At 59.9% G+C, this 14,148-nt stretch overlaps 1 protein-coding gene across 2 annotated transcripts in view; it reads right to left on the bottom strand.

Moving 5' to 3' along the window:
* The window catches only part of G6PD (glucose-6-phosphate dehydrogenase), a 40,011-nt gene extending 26,140 nt beyond the window's left edge, over nt 1–13,871 (bottom strand). Inside the window, exons 1-6 of one of the 2 annotated variants that reach the window (XM_054052266.1) lie at nt 13,760–13,871; nt 10,911–11,050; nt 8,368–8,405; nt 6,897–7,005; nt 4,539–4,756; nt 2,343–2,498 (exon numbers count right to left, since the gene is read on the bottom strand). In XM_054052266.1, the coding sequence (XP_053908241.1) occupies nt 2,343–2,498; nt 4,539–4,756; nt 6,897–7,005; nt 8,368–8,405; nt 10,911–11,050; nt 13,760–13,814 (716 nt within the window). In that variant the 5' untranslated portion in view covers nt 13,815–13,871. The remainder of the gene's footprint in view (nt 1–2,342; nt 2,499–4,538; nt 4,757–6,896; nt 7,006–8,367; nt 8,406–10,910; nt 11,051–13,759) is intronic. The other variant, XM_054052267.1, reaches the window with a different exon arrangement.
* Between the last annotated feature and the right edge of the window lie 277 nt (nt 13,872–14,148).

Here is a 14,148-nt window from a genome sequence, read left to right as displayed (position 1 = left end):
AGCTTCTGGAGCTCCAGAATGGACACCAGGAGATGGTGGTGGCATCTCCGGAGCTTCTGGAGCTCCAGAATGGACACGAGGAGATGGTGGTGGCATCTCCAGAGCTTCTGGAGCTCCACAATGGACACGAGGAGATGGTGGTGGCATCTCCAGAGCTTCTGGAGCTCCACAATGGACACGAGGAGATGGTGGTGGCATCTCCAGAGCTTTTGGGTACACCACAATGGACACGAGGAGATGGTGGTGGCATCTCCAGAGCTTCTGGAGCTCCACAATGGACACGAGGAGATGGTGGTGGCATCTCCAGAGCTTCTGGAGCTCCACAATGGACACGAGGAGATGGTGGTGGCATCTCCAGAGCTTCTGGAGCTCCACAATGGACACGAGGAGATGGTGGTGGCATCTCCGGAGCTTCTGGGTACACCAGAATGGACACGAGGAGATGGTGGTGGCATCTCCAGAGCTTCTGGAGCTCCACAATGGACACGAGGAGATGGTGGTGGCATCTCCAGAGCTTCTGGAGCTCCACAATGGACACCAGGAGATGGTGGTGGCATCTCCAGAGCTTCTGGAGCTCCACAATGGACACGAGGAGATGGTGGTGGCATCTCCAGAGCTTCTGGAGCTCCAGAATGGACACGAGGAGATGGTGGTGGCATCTCCAGAGCTTCTGGAGCTCCAGAATGGACACGAGGAGATGGTGGTGGCATCTCCAGAGCTTCTGGAGCTCCACAATGGACACCAGGAGATGGTGGTGGCATCTCCAGAGCTTCTGGATACACCACAATGGACACGAGGAGATGGTGGTGGCATCTCCAGAGCTTCTGGAGCTCCACAATGGACACGAGGAGATGGTGGTGGCATCTCCAGAGCTTCTGGAGCTCCACAATGGACACCAGGAGATGGTGGTGGCATCTCCAGAGCTTCTGGGTACACCACAATGGACATGAGGAGATGGTGGTGGCATCTCCAGAGCTTCTGGATACACCACAATGGACACCAGGAGATGGTGGTGGCATCTCCAGAGCTTCTGGAGCTCCACAATGGACACCAGGAGATGGTGGTGGCATCTCCAGAGCTTCTGGAGCTCCAGAATGGACACGAGGAGATGGTGGTGGCATCTCCGGAGCTTCTGGAGCTCCAGAATGGACACCAGGAGATGGTGGTGGCATCTCCAGAGCTTCTGGAGCTCCACAATGGACACGAGGAGATGGTGGTGGCATCTCCAGAGCTTCTGGGTACACCACAATGGACACGAGGAGATGGTGGTGGCATCTCCGGAGCTTCTGGAGCTCCAGAATGGACACGAGGAGATGGTGGTGGCATCTCCAGAGCTTCTGGGTACACCACAATGGACATGAGGAGATGGTGGTGGCATCTCCAGAGCTTCTGGAGCTCCAGAATGGACACCAGGAGATGGTGGTGGCATCTCCAGAGCTTCTGGGTACACCAGAATGGACACGAGGAGATGGTGGTGGCATCTCCAGAGCTTCTGGATACTCCATTATGGACACGAGGAGATGGTGGTGGCATCTCCAGAGCTTCTGGAGCTCCACAATGGACACGAGGAGATGGTGGTGGCATCTCCAGAGCTTCTGGATACTCCATTATGGACACGAGGAGATGGTGGTGGCATCTCCAGAGCTTCTGGAGCTCCACAATGGATACGAGGAGATGGTGGTGGCATCTCCAGAGCTTCTGGAGCTCCAGAATGGACACCAGGAGATGGTGGTGGCATCTCCAGAGCTTCTGGAGCTCCAGAATGGACACGAGGAGATGGTGGTGGCATCTCCAGAGCTTCTGGAGCTCCAGAATGGACACGAGGAGATGGTGGTGGCATCTCCAGAGCTTCTGGAGCTCCACAATGGACACGAGGAGATGGTGGTGGCATCTCCAGAGCTTCTGGGTACACCACAATGGACACGAGGAGATGGTGGTGGCATCTCCAGAGCTTCTGGATACACCACAATGGACACCAGGAGATGGTGGTGGCATCTCCAGAGCTTCTGGGTACACCACAATGGACACGAGGAGATGGTGGTGGCATCTCCGGAGCTTCTGGGTACACCACAATGGACACGAGGAGATGGTGGTGGCATCTCCAGAGCTTCTGGAGCTCCAGAATGGACACGAGGAGATGGTGGTGGCATCTCCAGAGCTTCTGGAGCTCCAGAATGGACACGAGGAGATGGTGGTGGCATCTCCAGAGCTTCTGGAGCTCCACAATGGACACGAGGAGATGGTGGTGGCATCTCCAGAGCTTCTGGGTACACCACAATGGACACGAGGAGATGGTGGTGGCATCTCCGGAGCTTCTGGAGCTCCTCTGGGTGTTCTCTCACCTGAGGACCATGAGGTTCTGGACCATCTCTTTGCCCAAATAGTGGTCGATGCGGTAGATTTGATCTTCTCGGAAGAGTTGACTGAGGTGGTGGGAAAGAGCGTCCGATGTGGCCAAATCCCTCCCAAAGGGCTTCTCCACGATGATCCGATTCCACCTGCCACCAAGAACCCACAGAACGTCACCACTGAGGACCTCCTCGAGGTCCCTGAGGTCCTCCTGGAGGTCCTCCACACCCTCAATGCCCTCAACCTCAACGTTCCTCCTCTCCACACCCTCCAACCACCCCTTCCTGGCGGACGTGGTGACCACCACGAGGTGTTGGTGACCACCACGAGGTCTTGGTGACCTCCTCCATGTCCCTGAGGTCCTCCTCAATGCCTCTGAGATCCTCCTGGAGGTCCCCAAGGTCCTCCTCGATGTCCCTGAGATCCTCCTTGAGGTCCTCCACACCCTCAATGCCCTCAACCCCAACGTTCCTCCTCTCCACACCCTCCATCCACCCCTTCCTGGTGGACGTGGTGACCACCACGAGGTCTTGGTCACCTCCTCAATGTCCCTGAGGTCCTTCTGGAAGTCCTCCACACCCTCAATGCCCTCAACCTCAACGTTCCTCCTCTCCAAACCCTCCATCCACCCATCCCTGGTGGACATGGTGACCACCACGAGGTCTTGGTGACCTCCTCCATGTCCCTGAGGTCCTCCTTGAGGTCCCCGAGGTCCTCCTCAATGTCCCTGAGGTCTTCCTTGAGGTCCTCAAAGCCCTCAACCCCAACGTTCCTCCTCTCCAAACCCTCCATCCACCCCTTCCTGGTGGACGTGGTGACCACCACGAGGTGTTGATGACCACCATGAAGTCTTGGTGACCTCCTCCATGTCCCTGAGGTCCTCCTCGATGCCTCTGAGATCCTCCTTGAGGTCCTCCACACCCTCAATGCCCTCAACCTCAACGTTCCTCCTCTCCAAACCCTCCATCCACCCCTTCCTGGTGGACGTGGTGACCACCACGAGGTCTTGGTGACCTCCTCCATGTCCCTGAGGTCCTCCTCGATGTCCCTGAGGTCCTCCTGGAGGTCCTCCACACCCTCAATGCCCTCAAACTCAACGTTCCTCCTCTCCAAACCCTCCATCCACCCCTCCCTGGTGGACGTGGTGACCTCCACGAGGTCTTGGTGACCTCCTCTATCTCCTCACGTCCTCCTTGAGGTCCCTGAGGTCCTCCTGGAGGTCCCTGAGGTCCTCCTGGAGGTCCTCCACACCCTCAATGCCCTCAACCTCAACGTTCCTCCTCTCCACACCCTCCAACCACCCCTTCCTGGTGGATGTGGTGACCACCACGAGGTCTTGGTGACCTCCTCAATGTCCCTGAGGTCCTCCTTGAGATCCTCAAAGCCCTCAACCCCAACGTTCCTCCTCTCCAAACCCTCCATCCACCCCTTCCTGGTGGACGTGGTGACCACCACGAGGTGTTGATGACCACCATGAAGTCTTGGTGACCTCCTCCATGTCCCTGAGGTCCTCCTCGATGCCTCTGAGATCCTCCTTGAGGTCCTCCACACCCTCAATGCCCTCAACCTCAACGTTCCTCCTCTCCAAACCCTCCATCCACCCCTTCCTGGTGGACGTGGTGACCACCATGAGGTCTTGGTGACCTCCTCCATGTCCCTGAGGTCCTCCTCAATGTCCCCGAGGTCCTCCTTGAGATCCTCAAAGCCCCCAAACTCAACGTTCCTCCTCTCCAAACCCTCCATCCACCCCTTCCTGGTGGACGTGGTGACCACCGCGAGGTCTTGATGACCACCACGAAGTCTTGGTGACCTCCTCCATGTCCCTGAGGTCCTCCTCAATGCCTCTGAGATCCTCCTTGAGGTCCCTGAGATCCTCCTGGAGGTCCTCCACACCCTCAATGCCCTCAACCTCAACGTTCCTCCTCTCCAAACCCTCCATCCACCCCTTCCTGGTGGACGTGGTGACCTCCACGAGGTCTTGGTGACCTCCTCCATGTCCCTGAGATCCTCCTGGAGGTCCTCCACACCCTCAATGCCCTCAACCCCAACGTTCCTCCTCTCCACACCCTCCATCCACCCCTTCCTGGTGGACGTGGTGACCACCACGAGGTCTTGGTGACCACCATGAGGTCTCGGTGACCTCCAGGAGGTGTCGGTGACCTCCAGGTGGTGGTGGTGGTCCCCCGTACCCTCCTCCCATGCACTCCTGGCGGATGAGGCGCGTGACGGGCGCGTAGAGCCCCGGCGGCAGCGCGAGGTAGAAGAGCCGATGGGCGCGGTGACCACCGGGGAGGGACCGGAGGTGCTCCTCCAGGAGCCGAAAGGCCTCCGCTTCATCGTAGTGACCGCGGACGAAGCTCTGGAGCTCAAAGAAGGTGGAGAGGCGGTCGTGGTCCTCTGCGGAGGCCTGGGGGGAACAGAGAGGAGGTGGAGGAGGAGGTGGAGGAGAAGGTGGAGGACATGCAGGGGTGGAGGAGGTGGAGATGGAGGAGATGAAGGGCAGAGAACGGTGAGAAGATGGAGGACATTGAGAAGATGGAGGACAGAAGGACATTGAGAAGATGAAGGACATTGAGAAGATGGAGGACAGAAAGACATTGAGAAGATGGAGGACATTGAGAAGATGGAGGACATTGAGAAGATGGAGGACACTGAGAAGATGGAGGACAGTGAGAAAATGGAGGACATTGAGAAGATGGAGGACAGAAGGACGTTGAGAAGATGGAGGACATTGAGAAGATGGAGGACGTTGAGAAGATGGAGGACAGTGAGAAGATGGAGGACAGTGAGAAGATGGAGGACAGAAGGACATTGAGAAGATGGAGGACATTGAGGAGATGGAGGACAGAAGGACATTGAGAAGATGGAGGACATTGAGGAGATGGAGGACAGAAGGACATTGAGAAGATGGAGGACATTGAGAAGATGGAGGACATTGAGAAGATGGAGGACAGAAGGACATTGAGAAGATGGAGGACATTGAGGAGATGGAGGACAGAAGGACATTGAGAAGATGGAGGACATTGAGAAGATGGAGGACAGAAGGACATTGAGAAGATGGAGGACATTGAGAAGATGGAGGACATTGAGAAGATGGAGGACAGAAGGACAGTGAGAAGATGGAGGACAGTGAGAAGATGGAGGACAGAAGGACAGTGAGAAGATGGAGGACAGTGAGAAGATGGAGGACAGAAGGACATTGAGAAGATGGAGGACATTGAGGAGATGGAGGACAGAAGGACATTGAGGAGATGGAGGACATTGAGGAGATGGAGGACATTGAGAAGATGGAGGACATTGAGAAGACGGAGGACAGAAGGACAGTGAGAAGATGGAGGACAGAAGGACATTGAGAAGATGGAGGACAGAAGGACAGTGAGAAGATGGAGGACAGAAGGACAGTGAGAAGATGGAGGACATTGAGGAGATGGAGGACATTGAGAAGATGGAGGACAGAAGGACACTGAGAAGATGGAGGACATTGAGAAGATGGAGAACGTTGAGAAGATGGAGGACAGAAGGACGTTGAGAAGATGGAGGACATTGAGAAGATGGAGGACGTTGAGAAGATGGAGGACATTGAGGAGATGGAGGACAGTGAGAAGATGGAGGACAGTGAGAAGATGGAAAACGTTGAGAAGATGGAGGACATTGAGAAGATGGAGGACAGAAGGACGTTGAGAAGATGGAGGACAGTGAGAAGATGGAGGACAGAAGGACACTGAGAAGATGGAGGACAGTGAGAAGATGGAGGACAAAAGGACATTGAGGAGATGGAGGACATTGAGAAGATGGAGGACATTGAGAAGATGGAGGACAGAAGGACATTGAGAAGATGGAGGACATTGAGGAGATGGAGGACATTGAGGAGATGGAGGACATTGAGGAGATGGAGGACATTGAGAAGATGGAGGACAGAAGGACATTGAGGGGATGGAGGACAGTGAGAAGATGGAGGACATTGAGAGGATGGAGGACAGAAGGACATTGAGAAGATGGAGGACAGAAGGACACTGAGAAGATGGAGGACAGAAGGACATTGAGGAGATGGAGGACACTGAGAAGATGGAGGACAGAAGGACATTGAGGAGATGGAGGACAGAAGGACATTGAGAAGATGGAGGACATTGAGAAGATGGAGAACATTGAGAAGATGGAGGACAGAAGGACATTGAGGGGATAGAGAACGTAGAGATGGAGAACATCAAGGAGATGGAGGACATGGAGATGTAGAGAGACACCGTTGAGAGGATGAGGGACACGAGGACACGGAGAAGGTGGACAACACGGAGTTGAACCCCAAGACCACGTGGAGGAGCCCCGAGAGCACCAAAGGGGACAGCAGAACCTCCAAAGAGACGTTGGAGAACATCAAGAGAAGGTGACGACGCCGAGATGGGGCGTGAGGAGAGCCGAGGAGGTGGAGGACATCACCGATGGGGGAGGACCATCGAGGGAGGACAATGGGGCGCGGGCAGGAGAAGACGGAGCCACCGAGGGGGCGGTGGAGGTTCTCCCTGGAGGACACGAGGACGTTGGGGACCCACCTTGAGGTAGGGCAGCGTCCGCTGGCGCAGGAGCTCCACGGAGAGCTCGGAGCGAGCGAAGCCGACGACGCGGGTGACGTCCGGGAGGAGTCCATCGCGGAAGAGCCACCTGTGCCGCGGGGACAGCGGTGGTGGCCACGGGGACCTTGGGGACATCACTGGTGGCCATGGGGACATCAGCAGTGGCCATGGGGACAACAGCAGTGGTCACGAGGACCTCAGTGGTGGCCATGGGGACCTTGGGGACATCATTGGTGGCCATGGGGACATCATCAGTGGTCATGGGGACAACGGTGGTGGCCATGGGGACAGCAGCAGTGGCCATGGGGACATCATCAGTGGTCATGAGGACCTTGGTGGTGGCCATGGGGACCTTGGGGACATCATTGGTGGCCATGGGGACCTTAGTGGTGGCCATGGGGACATCAGCAGTGGCCATGGGGACCTTAGTGGTGGCCACAGGGACATCAGCAGTGGCCATGGGGACATCAACAGTGGCCATGGGGACCTTGGTGGTGGCCATGGGGACCTTGGGGACATCATTGGTGGTCACGGGGACCTTGGAGATGGCCATGGGGACACCATTGGTGGCCATGGGGACCTTAGTGGTGGCCATAGGGACATCAGCAGTGGCCACGGGGACCTTAGTGGTGGCCATGGGGACCTTGGGGACATCATTGGTGGCCACAGGGACCTTAGTGGTGGCCATGGGGACCTTAGTGGTGGCCACAGGGACATCAGCAGTGGTCATGGGGACCTTGGGGACATCATTGGTGGCCACGGGGACATCATGAGTGGCCATAGGGACATCATTGGTGGTCACAGGGACCTTAGTGGTGGCCATGGGGACCTTAGTGGTGGCCATGGGGACATCAGCAGTGGTCACGGGGACCTTAGTGGTGGCCACAGGGACATCAGCAGTGGTCACGGGGACCTTGGGGACATCATTGGTGGCCATGGGGACCTTAGTGGTGGCCATAGGGACATCAGCAGTGGCCATAGGGACATCATTGGTGGCCACAGGGACATCATTGGTGGCCCTGGGGAGGCTGTTGGTGGCCACGGGGACCCTGGGGATGTTGGTGGCCATGGGAATGATGTTGGTGGCCATGGGGACCCTGGGGACCTTGGTGGCCATGGGGACACTGTTGGTGGCTATGGGGACCCTGGTGGCCACAGGGACATTGTTGGTGGCCACGGGGACCCTGGGGCCCTTGGTGGCCCCGGGGAGGCTGTTGGTGGTCCCGGGGAGGCTGTTGGTGGCCACGGGGAGGCTGTTGGTGGCCACGGGGAGGCTGTTGGTGGCCCTGGGGCCCTTGGTGGCCATGGGGACACTGTTGGTGGCCATGGGAATGATGTTGGTGGCCACAGGGACCCTGGGGACCTTGGTGGCCACAGGGACATTGTTGGTGGCCCCGGGGGGGCCGTTGGTGGCCCCGGGGGTCCCCCGCTGGCCCTGTGCCGCACGTACCAGACTGTGGGGTAGATCTTCTTCCGGGCCAAATCCCCCTGTGGGCGGAGACAGGTGAGACACGCCCCCTCCCTTTAGCCCCGCCCCCTTTCCTCTAACCACGCCCCCTTTCCTTTAGCAGCGCCATTCACCCCAATGGACAATACCCACACACTTGGCCCCGCCCCCTCCTAGCCGCAAGTCATGTGACACCCCCAATCACATGACCTCCGCATCGCTCGCTTCCTCCCCCCTCCCCTCTATAAACCACGCCCCCACCAGAGTCCAGCCGCGTGGCTCCGCCCCCTCTTAGGCCACACCCCCTTCACGCACGCCGTTGACGTTGGCCCCGCCCCGCCCCCTTAGACCACCCCCCCTTCTCGCACGCCGGTGACGTTGGCCCCGCCCCTCGCGTGGCTCCGCCCCCATTAACCCTCGCGCTGAGTCACGGGGGTGTGGGGGGAAGCGCGGTAATTAATTAGCGCCCCGGGGGGGGGGGGGGGAGGGGCGGTAATTAGCGTGGGGGGGGAGGGGAGGGGAGGGGCGGTGGCGCCAGAGTTAACCCCTGCGGCGCCACAGCTGCTCTCACACACTGCCCCATAGCGACCCATAGCGACCCCATAGCGACCCACCAGTGCCCCATAGCGACCCATAGCGGCCCCCCAGTACCCCATAGCGACCCCCCAGTGCCCCATAGCGACCCCACAGCGACCCATAGTGCCCCATAGCGACCCCTCATTGCCCCATAGCGACCCATAGCGGCCCCCCAGTACCCCATAGCGACCCATAGCGGCCCCCCAGTGCCCCATAGTGCCCCATAGCGACCCCTCATTACCCCATAGCGACCCATAGCGGCCCCCCAGTGCCCCATAGCGACCCCACACTGCCCCACAGTGACCCCCTAGTGCCCCGTAGTGACCCATAGCGACCCCACAGCGACCCATAGCGGCCCCCCAGTACCCCATAGTGACCCCTCACTGCCCCATAGCGACCCATAGGGACCCTCCAGTGCCCCATTGCGACCCCCCAGTGCCCCCCAGCGACCCATAGCAGCCCCCCATTGCCCCATAGTGACCCCTCAGTGCCCCACAGCGACCCATAGCGACCCCCCCAGTGCCCCATAGGGACCCATAGTGACCCCCACTGCCCCATAGCGACCCCCCCACTGCCCTCCCACTGCCCCACAGCGAACCCTCATTGCCCTCCCAGTGACCCACAGCGACCCACATTGACCTCACGCTGCCCCTCAGTGACCCATTCTGTGCCCCATAGCGCCCCAAAATCCACCCCATGCTGCCCCACAGCATCCAGAATCGCCCCATAGCGCCCCAATACTGCCCCATAGCGCCCCAAAATCCCCCCATAGCGCCCCAAATTACCCCCATAGCATCCGAAATGGCCCCATAGCGCCCCAAAATGACCCCATAGCGCCCCAATATTGACCCATAGCACCCCAAAATCACCCCATAGCGCCCCAAAATCGACCCATAGCGCCCCAAAATGGCCCATAGCGCCCCAAAATCGACCCATAGCGCCCCAAAATCGCCCCAGAGCGCCCCAAAATCGCCCCAGAGCGCCCCAAAATCCGCCCCCAGCATCCAAAATGGCCCCATAGCGCCCCAAAATCCCCCCACAGCGCCCCAAAATTGACACATAGTGCCCCAAAATCCCCCCATAGCACCCCAAAATCACCCCATAGCGCCCCAAAATCACCCATAGCGCCCCAAAATCCCCCCATAGCGCCCCAAAATCACCCCATAGCGCCCCAAAATCCCCCCATAGTGCCCCAAAATGGCCCCATAGCACCCCAAAATCGCCCCATAGTGCCCCAAAATCACCCATAGCGCCCCAAAATTGACACATAGCGCCCCAAAATCACCCCATAGCGCCCCAAAATCCCCCCATAGCACCCCAAAATCGACCCATAGCACCCCAAAATTGATCCATAGCACCCCAAAATCACACCATAGCACCTCAAAATCACCCCATAGCGCCCCAAAATGGCCTCATAGCACCCCAAAATCAGCCCATAGCACCCCAAAATCACCCCAGAGCACCCCAAAATCACCCCATAGCGCCCCAAAATCCCCCCATAGCGCCCCAAAATCACCCCATAGTGCCACAAAATTGACACATAGCGCCCCAAAATCCCCTCATAGCGCCCCAAAATCACCCCATAGCACCCCAGAATTGATCCATGACGCCCCAAAATGGCCCATAGCACCCCAAAATCGCCCCATAGCACCCCAAAATCGACCCATAGCACCCCAAAATCGACCCATAGTGCCCCAAAATGGCCCCATAGCACCCCAAAATCGCCCCATAGCACCCCAAAATCGCCCCATAGTGCCCCAAAACCACCCCATAGTGCCCCAAAATCCCCCCACAGCGCCCCAAAATGGCCCCATAGCGCCCCAAAATCACACCATAGCACCCCAAAATCACCCCATAGTGCCCCAAAATCCCCCCATAGCGCCCCAAAATCCCCCCATAGCCCCAAATGTCACCCCATAGCCCCCCAAATATGGCCCCAGGGCACCCCAGAACGCCCCCCCCGGGCTCACGGAGGCGCCGAAGATGATGAAGAGGTGGGGGTGCCCCTGGAGGAAGGCTCCGTCGCGGCTCAGCTCCTGCCGGAGCATTCCGCACACCTCGGATCGGCTCAGCTCCGGCCCCGCCATCGCGCCTGGGGGGCACCGCGGCACTTGGGGGGCGGAACTGGGGCGTCAGTGGGGCACGAATGGGGCGTAGGGGCGGGATTGGGGCGTCAGTGGGGCAGGAATGGGGTGGGGGGCGGGATTGGGGCGTCAGTGGGGCAGGAATGGGGCGGGGGGGCGGGATTGGGGCGTCAGTGGGGCAGGAATGGGGCGTAGGGATGGGATTGGGGTGTGTGGGGCGGGATTGGGGACTTGGGGGGCAGCAATGGGGCAGCAATGGGGGTTTGGGGGCAGCAATGGGGCAGCAATGGGGGTTTGGGGGGCAGTGATGGGGGTTTGGGGGGCAGCAATGGGCAGGAATGGGGGTTTGGGGGGCAGCAATGGGGGTTTGGGGGGCAGCAATGGGGGTTTGGGGGGCAGCAATGGGGCAGCAATGGGGGTTTGGGGGGCAGCAATGGGGGTTTGGGGGGCAGCAATGGGGGTTTGGGGGCAGCAGTGGGGCAGGAATGGGGGTTGGGGGGCAGCAATGGGGGTTTGGGGGGCAGTGATGGGGGTTTGGGGGCAGCAATGGGGCAGCAATGGGGGTTTGGGGGCAGCAATGGGGGTTTGGGGGCAGCAATGGGGCAGCAATGGGGGTTTGGGGGCAGCAATGGGGGTTTGGGGGGCAGCAATGGGGGTTTGGGGGCAGCAATGGGGCAGCAATGGGGGTTTGGGGGGCAGCAATGGGGGTTTGGGGGCAGCAATGGGGGTTTGGGGGCAGCAATGGGGCAGGAATGGGGGTTTGGGGGCAGCAATGGGGGTTTGGGGGCAGCAATGGGGCAGCAATGGGGGTTTGGGGGGCAGCAATGGGGGTTTGGGGGCAGCAATGGGGGTTTGGGGGCAGCAATGGGGCAGGAATGGAGGTTGGGGGGCAGCAATGGGGGTTTAAGGGGCAGCAATGGGGCAGGAATGGGGGTTTGGGGGCAGCAATGGGGCAGCAATGGGGGTTTGGGGGGCAGCAATGGGGCAGCAATGGGGGTTTGGGGGCAGCAATGGGGTTTGGGGGGCAGCAATGGGGTTTGGGGGGCAGCAATGGGGGTTTGGGGGCAGCAATGGGGTTTGGGGGGCAGCAATGGGGTTTGGGGGGCAGCAATGGGGCAGCAATGGGGGTTTGGGGGCAGCAATGGGGTTTGGGGGGCAGCAATGGGGGTTTGGGGGGCAGCAATGGGGCAGCAATGGGGGTTTGGGGGGCAGCAATGGGGCAGGAATGGGGGTTTGGGGGCAGCTATGGGGCAGCAATGGGGGTTGGGGGGCAGCAATGGGGGTTTGGGGGCAGCAATGGGGCAGCAATGGGGGTTGGGGGGCAGCAATGGGGGTTGGGGGGCAGCAATGGGGCAGCAATGGGGGTTGGGGGGCAGCAATGGGGGTTTGGGGGGCAGCAATGGGGCAGCAATGGGGCAGCAATGGGGGTTTGGGGGCAGCAATGGGGCGCGTGTGGGGCGGGACTGGGGCGTGTGGGGCAGGAAATGGGTGTGGGGCAGGAAATGGGGCAAGACCTGCAGTTGGGGGGCAGGAAATGGGGGGTGGGGGGTGGCAGTGGGGCAGGAATGGGGACTTGGGGGGCAGGAATGGGACCCCAATCCCCCCCAATTGCCCCTAAACCCCCCAATTGCCCCTTAACCCCCCCTATTGCCCCCTTAACCCCCCAATTGCCCCCTAACCCCCCCAATTGCCCCCTAAACCCCTCAATTGCCCCCTAAACCCCCCAATTACCCCCTTAAAACCCTCAATTGCCCCTAAACCCCCCCTATTGCCCCCTAACCCCCCAAATTGCCCCTTAACCCCCCCAATTGCCCCCTAAACCCCCCAATTGCCCCCTAAACCCCCCCAATTGCCCCTAAACCCCCCCAATTGCCCCTAAACCCCCCCAATTGCCCCCTAAATCCCCCAATTGCCCCTTAAACCCCTCAATTGCCCCTTAAACCCCCCCAATTGCCCCCTAAACCCCCCCAATTGCCCCCTAAACCCCCCCATTGCCCCCTAAACCCCCCCAATTGCCCCTAAACCCCCCCAATTGCCCCCTAAATCCCCCAATTGCCCCTTAAACCCCTCAATTGCCCCTAAACCCCCCCAATTGCCCCCTAAACCCCCCAAATTGCCCCTAAACCCCCCCAATTGCCCCCTAAACCCCCCCAATTGCCCCTTAACCCCCCAATTGCCCCTTAACCCCCCAATTGCCCCCTAAACCCCCCCAATTGCCCCTTAAACCCCTCAATTGCCCCTAAACCCCCCCAATTGCCCCTTAAACCCCCCCAATTGCCCCCTAAACCCCCCCAATTGCCCCTTAACCCCTCCAATTGCCCCTAAACCCCCCCAATTGTCCCTTAACCCCCCCAATTGCCCCCTAAACCCCCCCAATTGCACCTTAAACCCCCCAATTGCCCCTTAACCCCCCCCAATTGCCCCCTAAACCCCCAATTGCCCCTAAACGCCCCCAATTGCCCCCTAAACCCCCCCAATTGCCCCCTAACCCCCCCAATTGCTCCCTAAACCCCCCCAATTGCCCCTTAACCCCCCAATTGCCCCCTAAACCCCCCCAATTGCCCCCCTAAACCCCCCAATTGCCCCTTAACCCCCCAATTGCCCCCTTAACCCCCCCAATTGCCCCTTAAACCCCGCCGATTGCCCCTTAAACCCCGCCGATTACCCCCTAACCCCCCCAATTGCCCCCTAACCCCCCCCAACTGCCCCCCCCCGGCCCCCCTCTCCCCCCTCACCTCCCGTCTCGGCCCCCGGAACCGCCGCTCCGCGGACACTCGCTCTGCTCCCCATTTCGCTCCCGCCCCGGTCCGTGGCGCCCAATGGGAGCGCGGGAAGAAGCGCAGAGGCCAATGGGAGAGCGCGGGGGGCGGGGCTTCGGCCCCTCAGCCTCCTCCCCCTTTCCCCTCGGGCTCCTCTCGGCCAATCAGCGCTGAGCTCCGCGAGGCGGAGCCAATGGGAAAGAGAAGGGGCGGGGTCTCAGCTCCCGCCTCCTCCCCCTCCCACCGGGGGTCTCGCTGTCCAATCAGCGCTGAGAGCCGCGCAGGGGGCGTGGCCTCAACTCCCTCCCCCCCTCCGGGGATCTGACCGACCAATCAGCGCTGAGAGCCGCGCGAGGGGGCGTGGC

Source organism: Cuculus canorus, chromosome 32 (genome assembly GCF_017976375.1).
Source record: "Cuculus canorus isolate bCucCan1 chromosome 32, bCucCan1.pri, whole genome shotgun sequence".
Taxonomy (NCBI): domain Eukaryota; kingdom Metazoa; phylum Chordata; class Aves; order Cuculiformes; family Cuculidae; genus Cuculus; species Cuculus canorus.
Note: the sequence above shows the minus strand (reverse complement) of the source record. Positions and strands in the feature narration are given on the sequence as shown.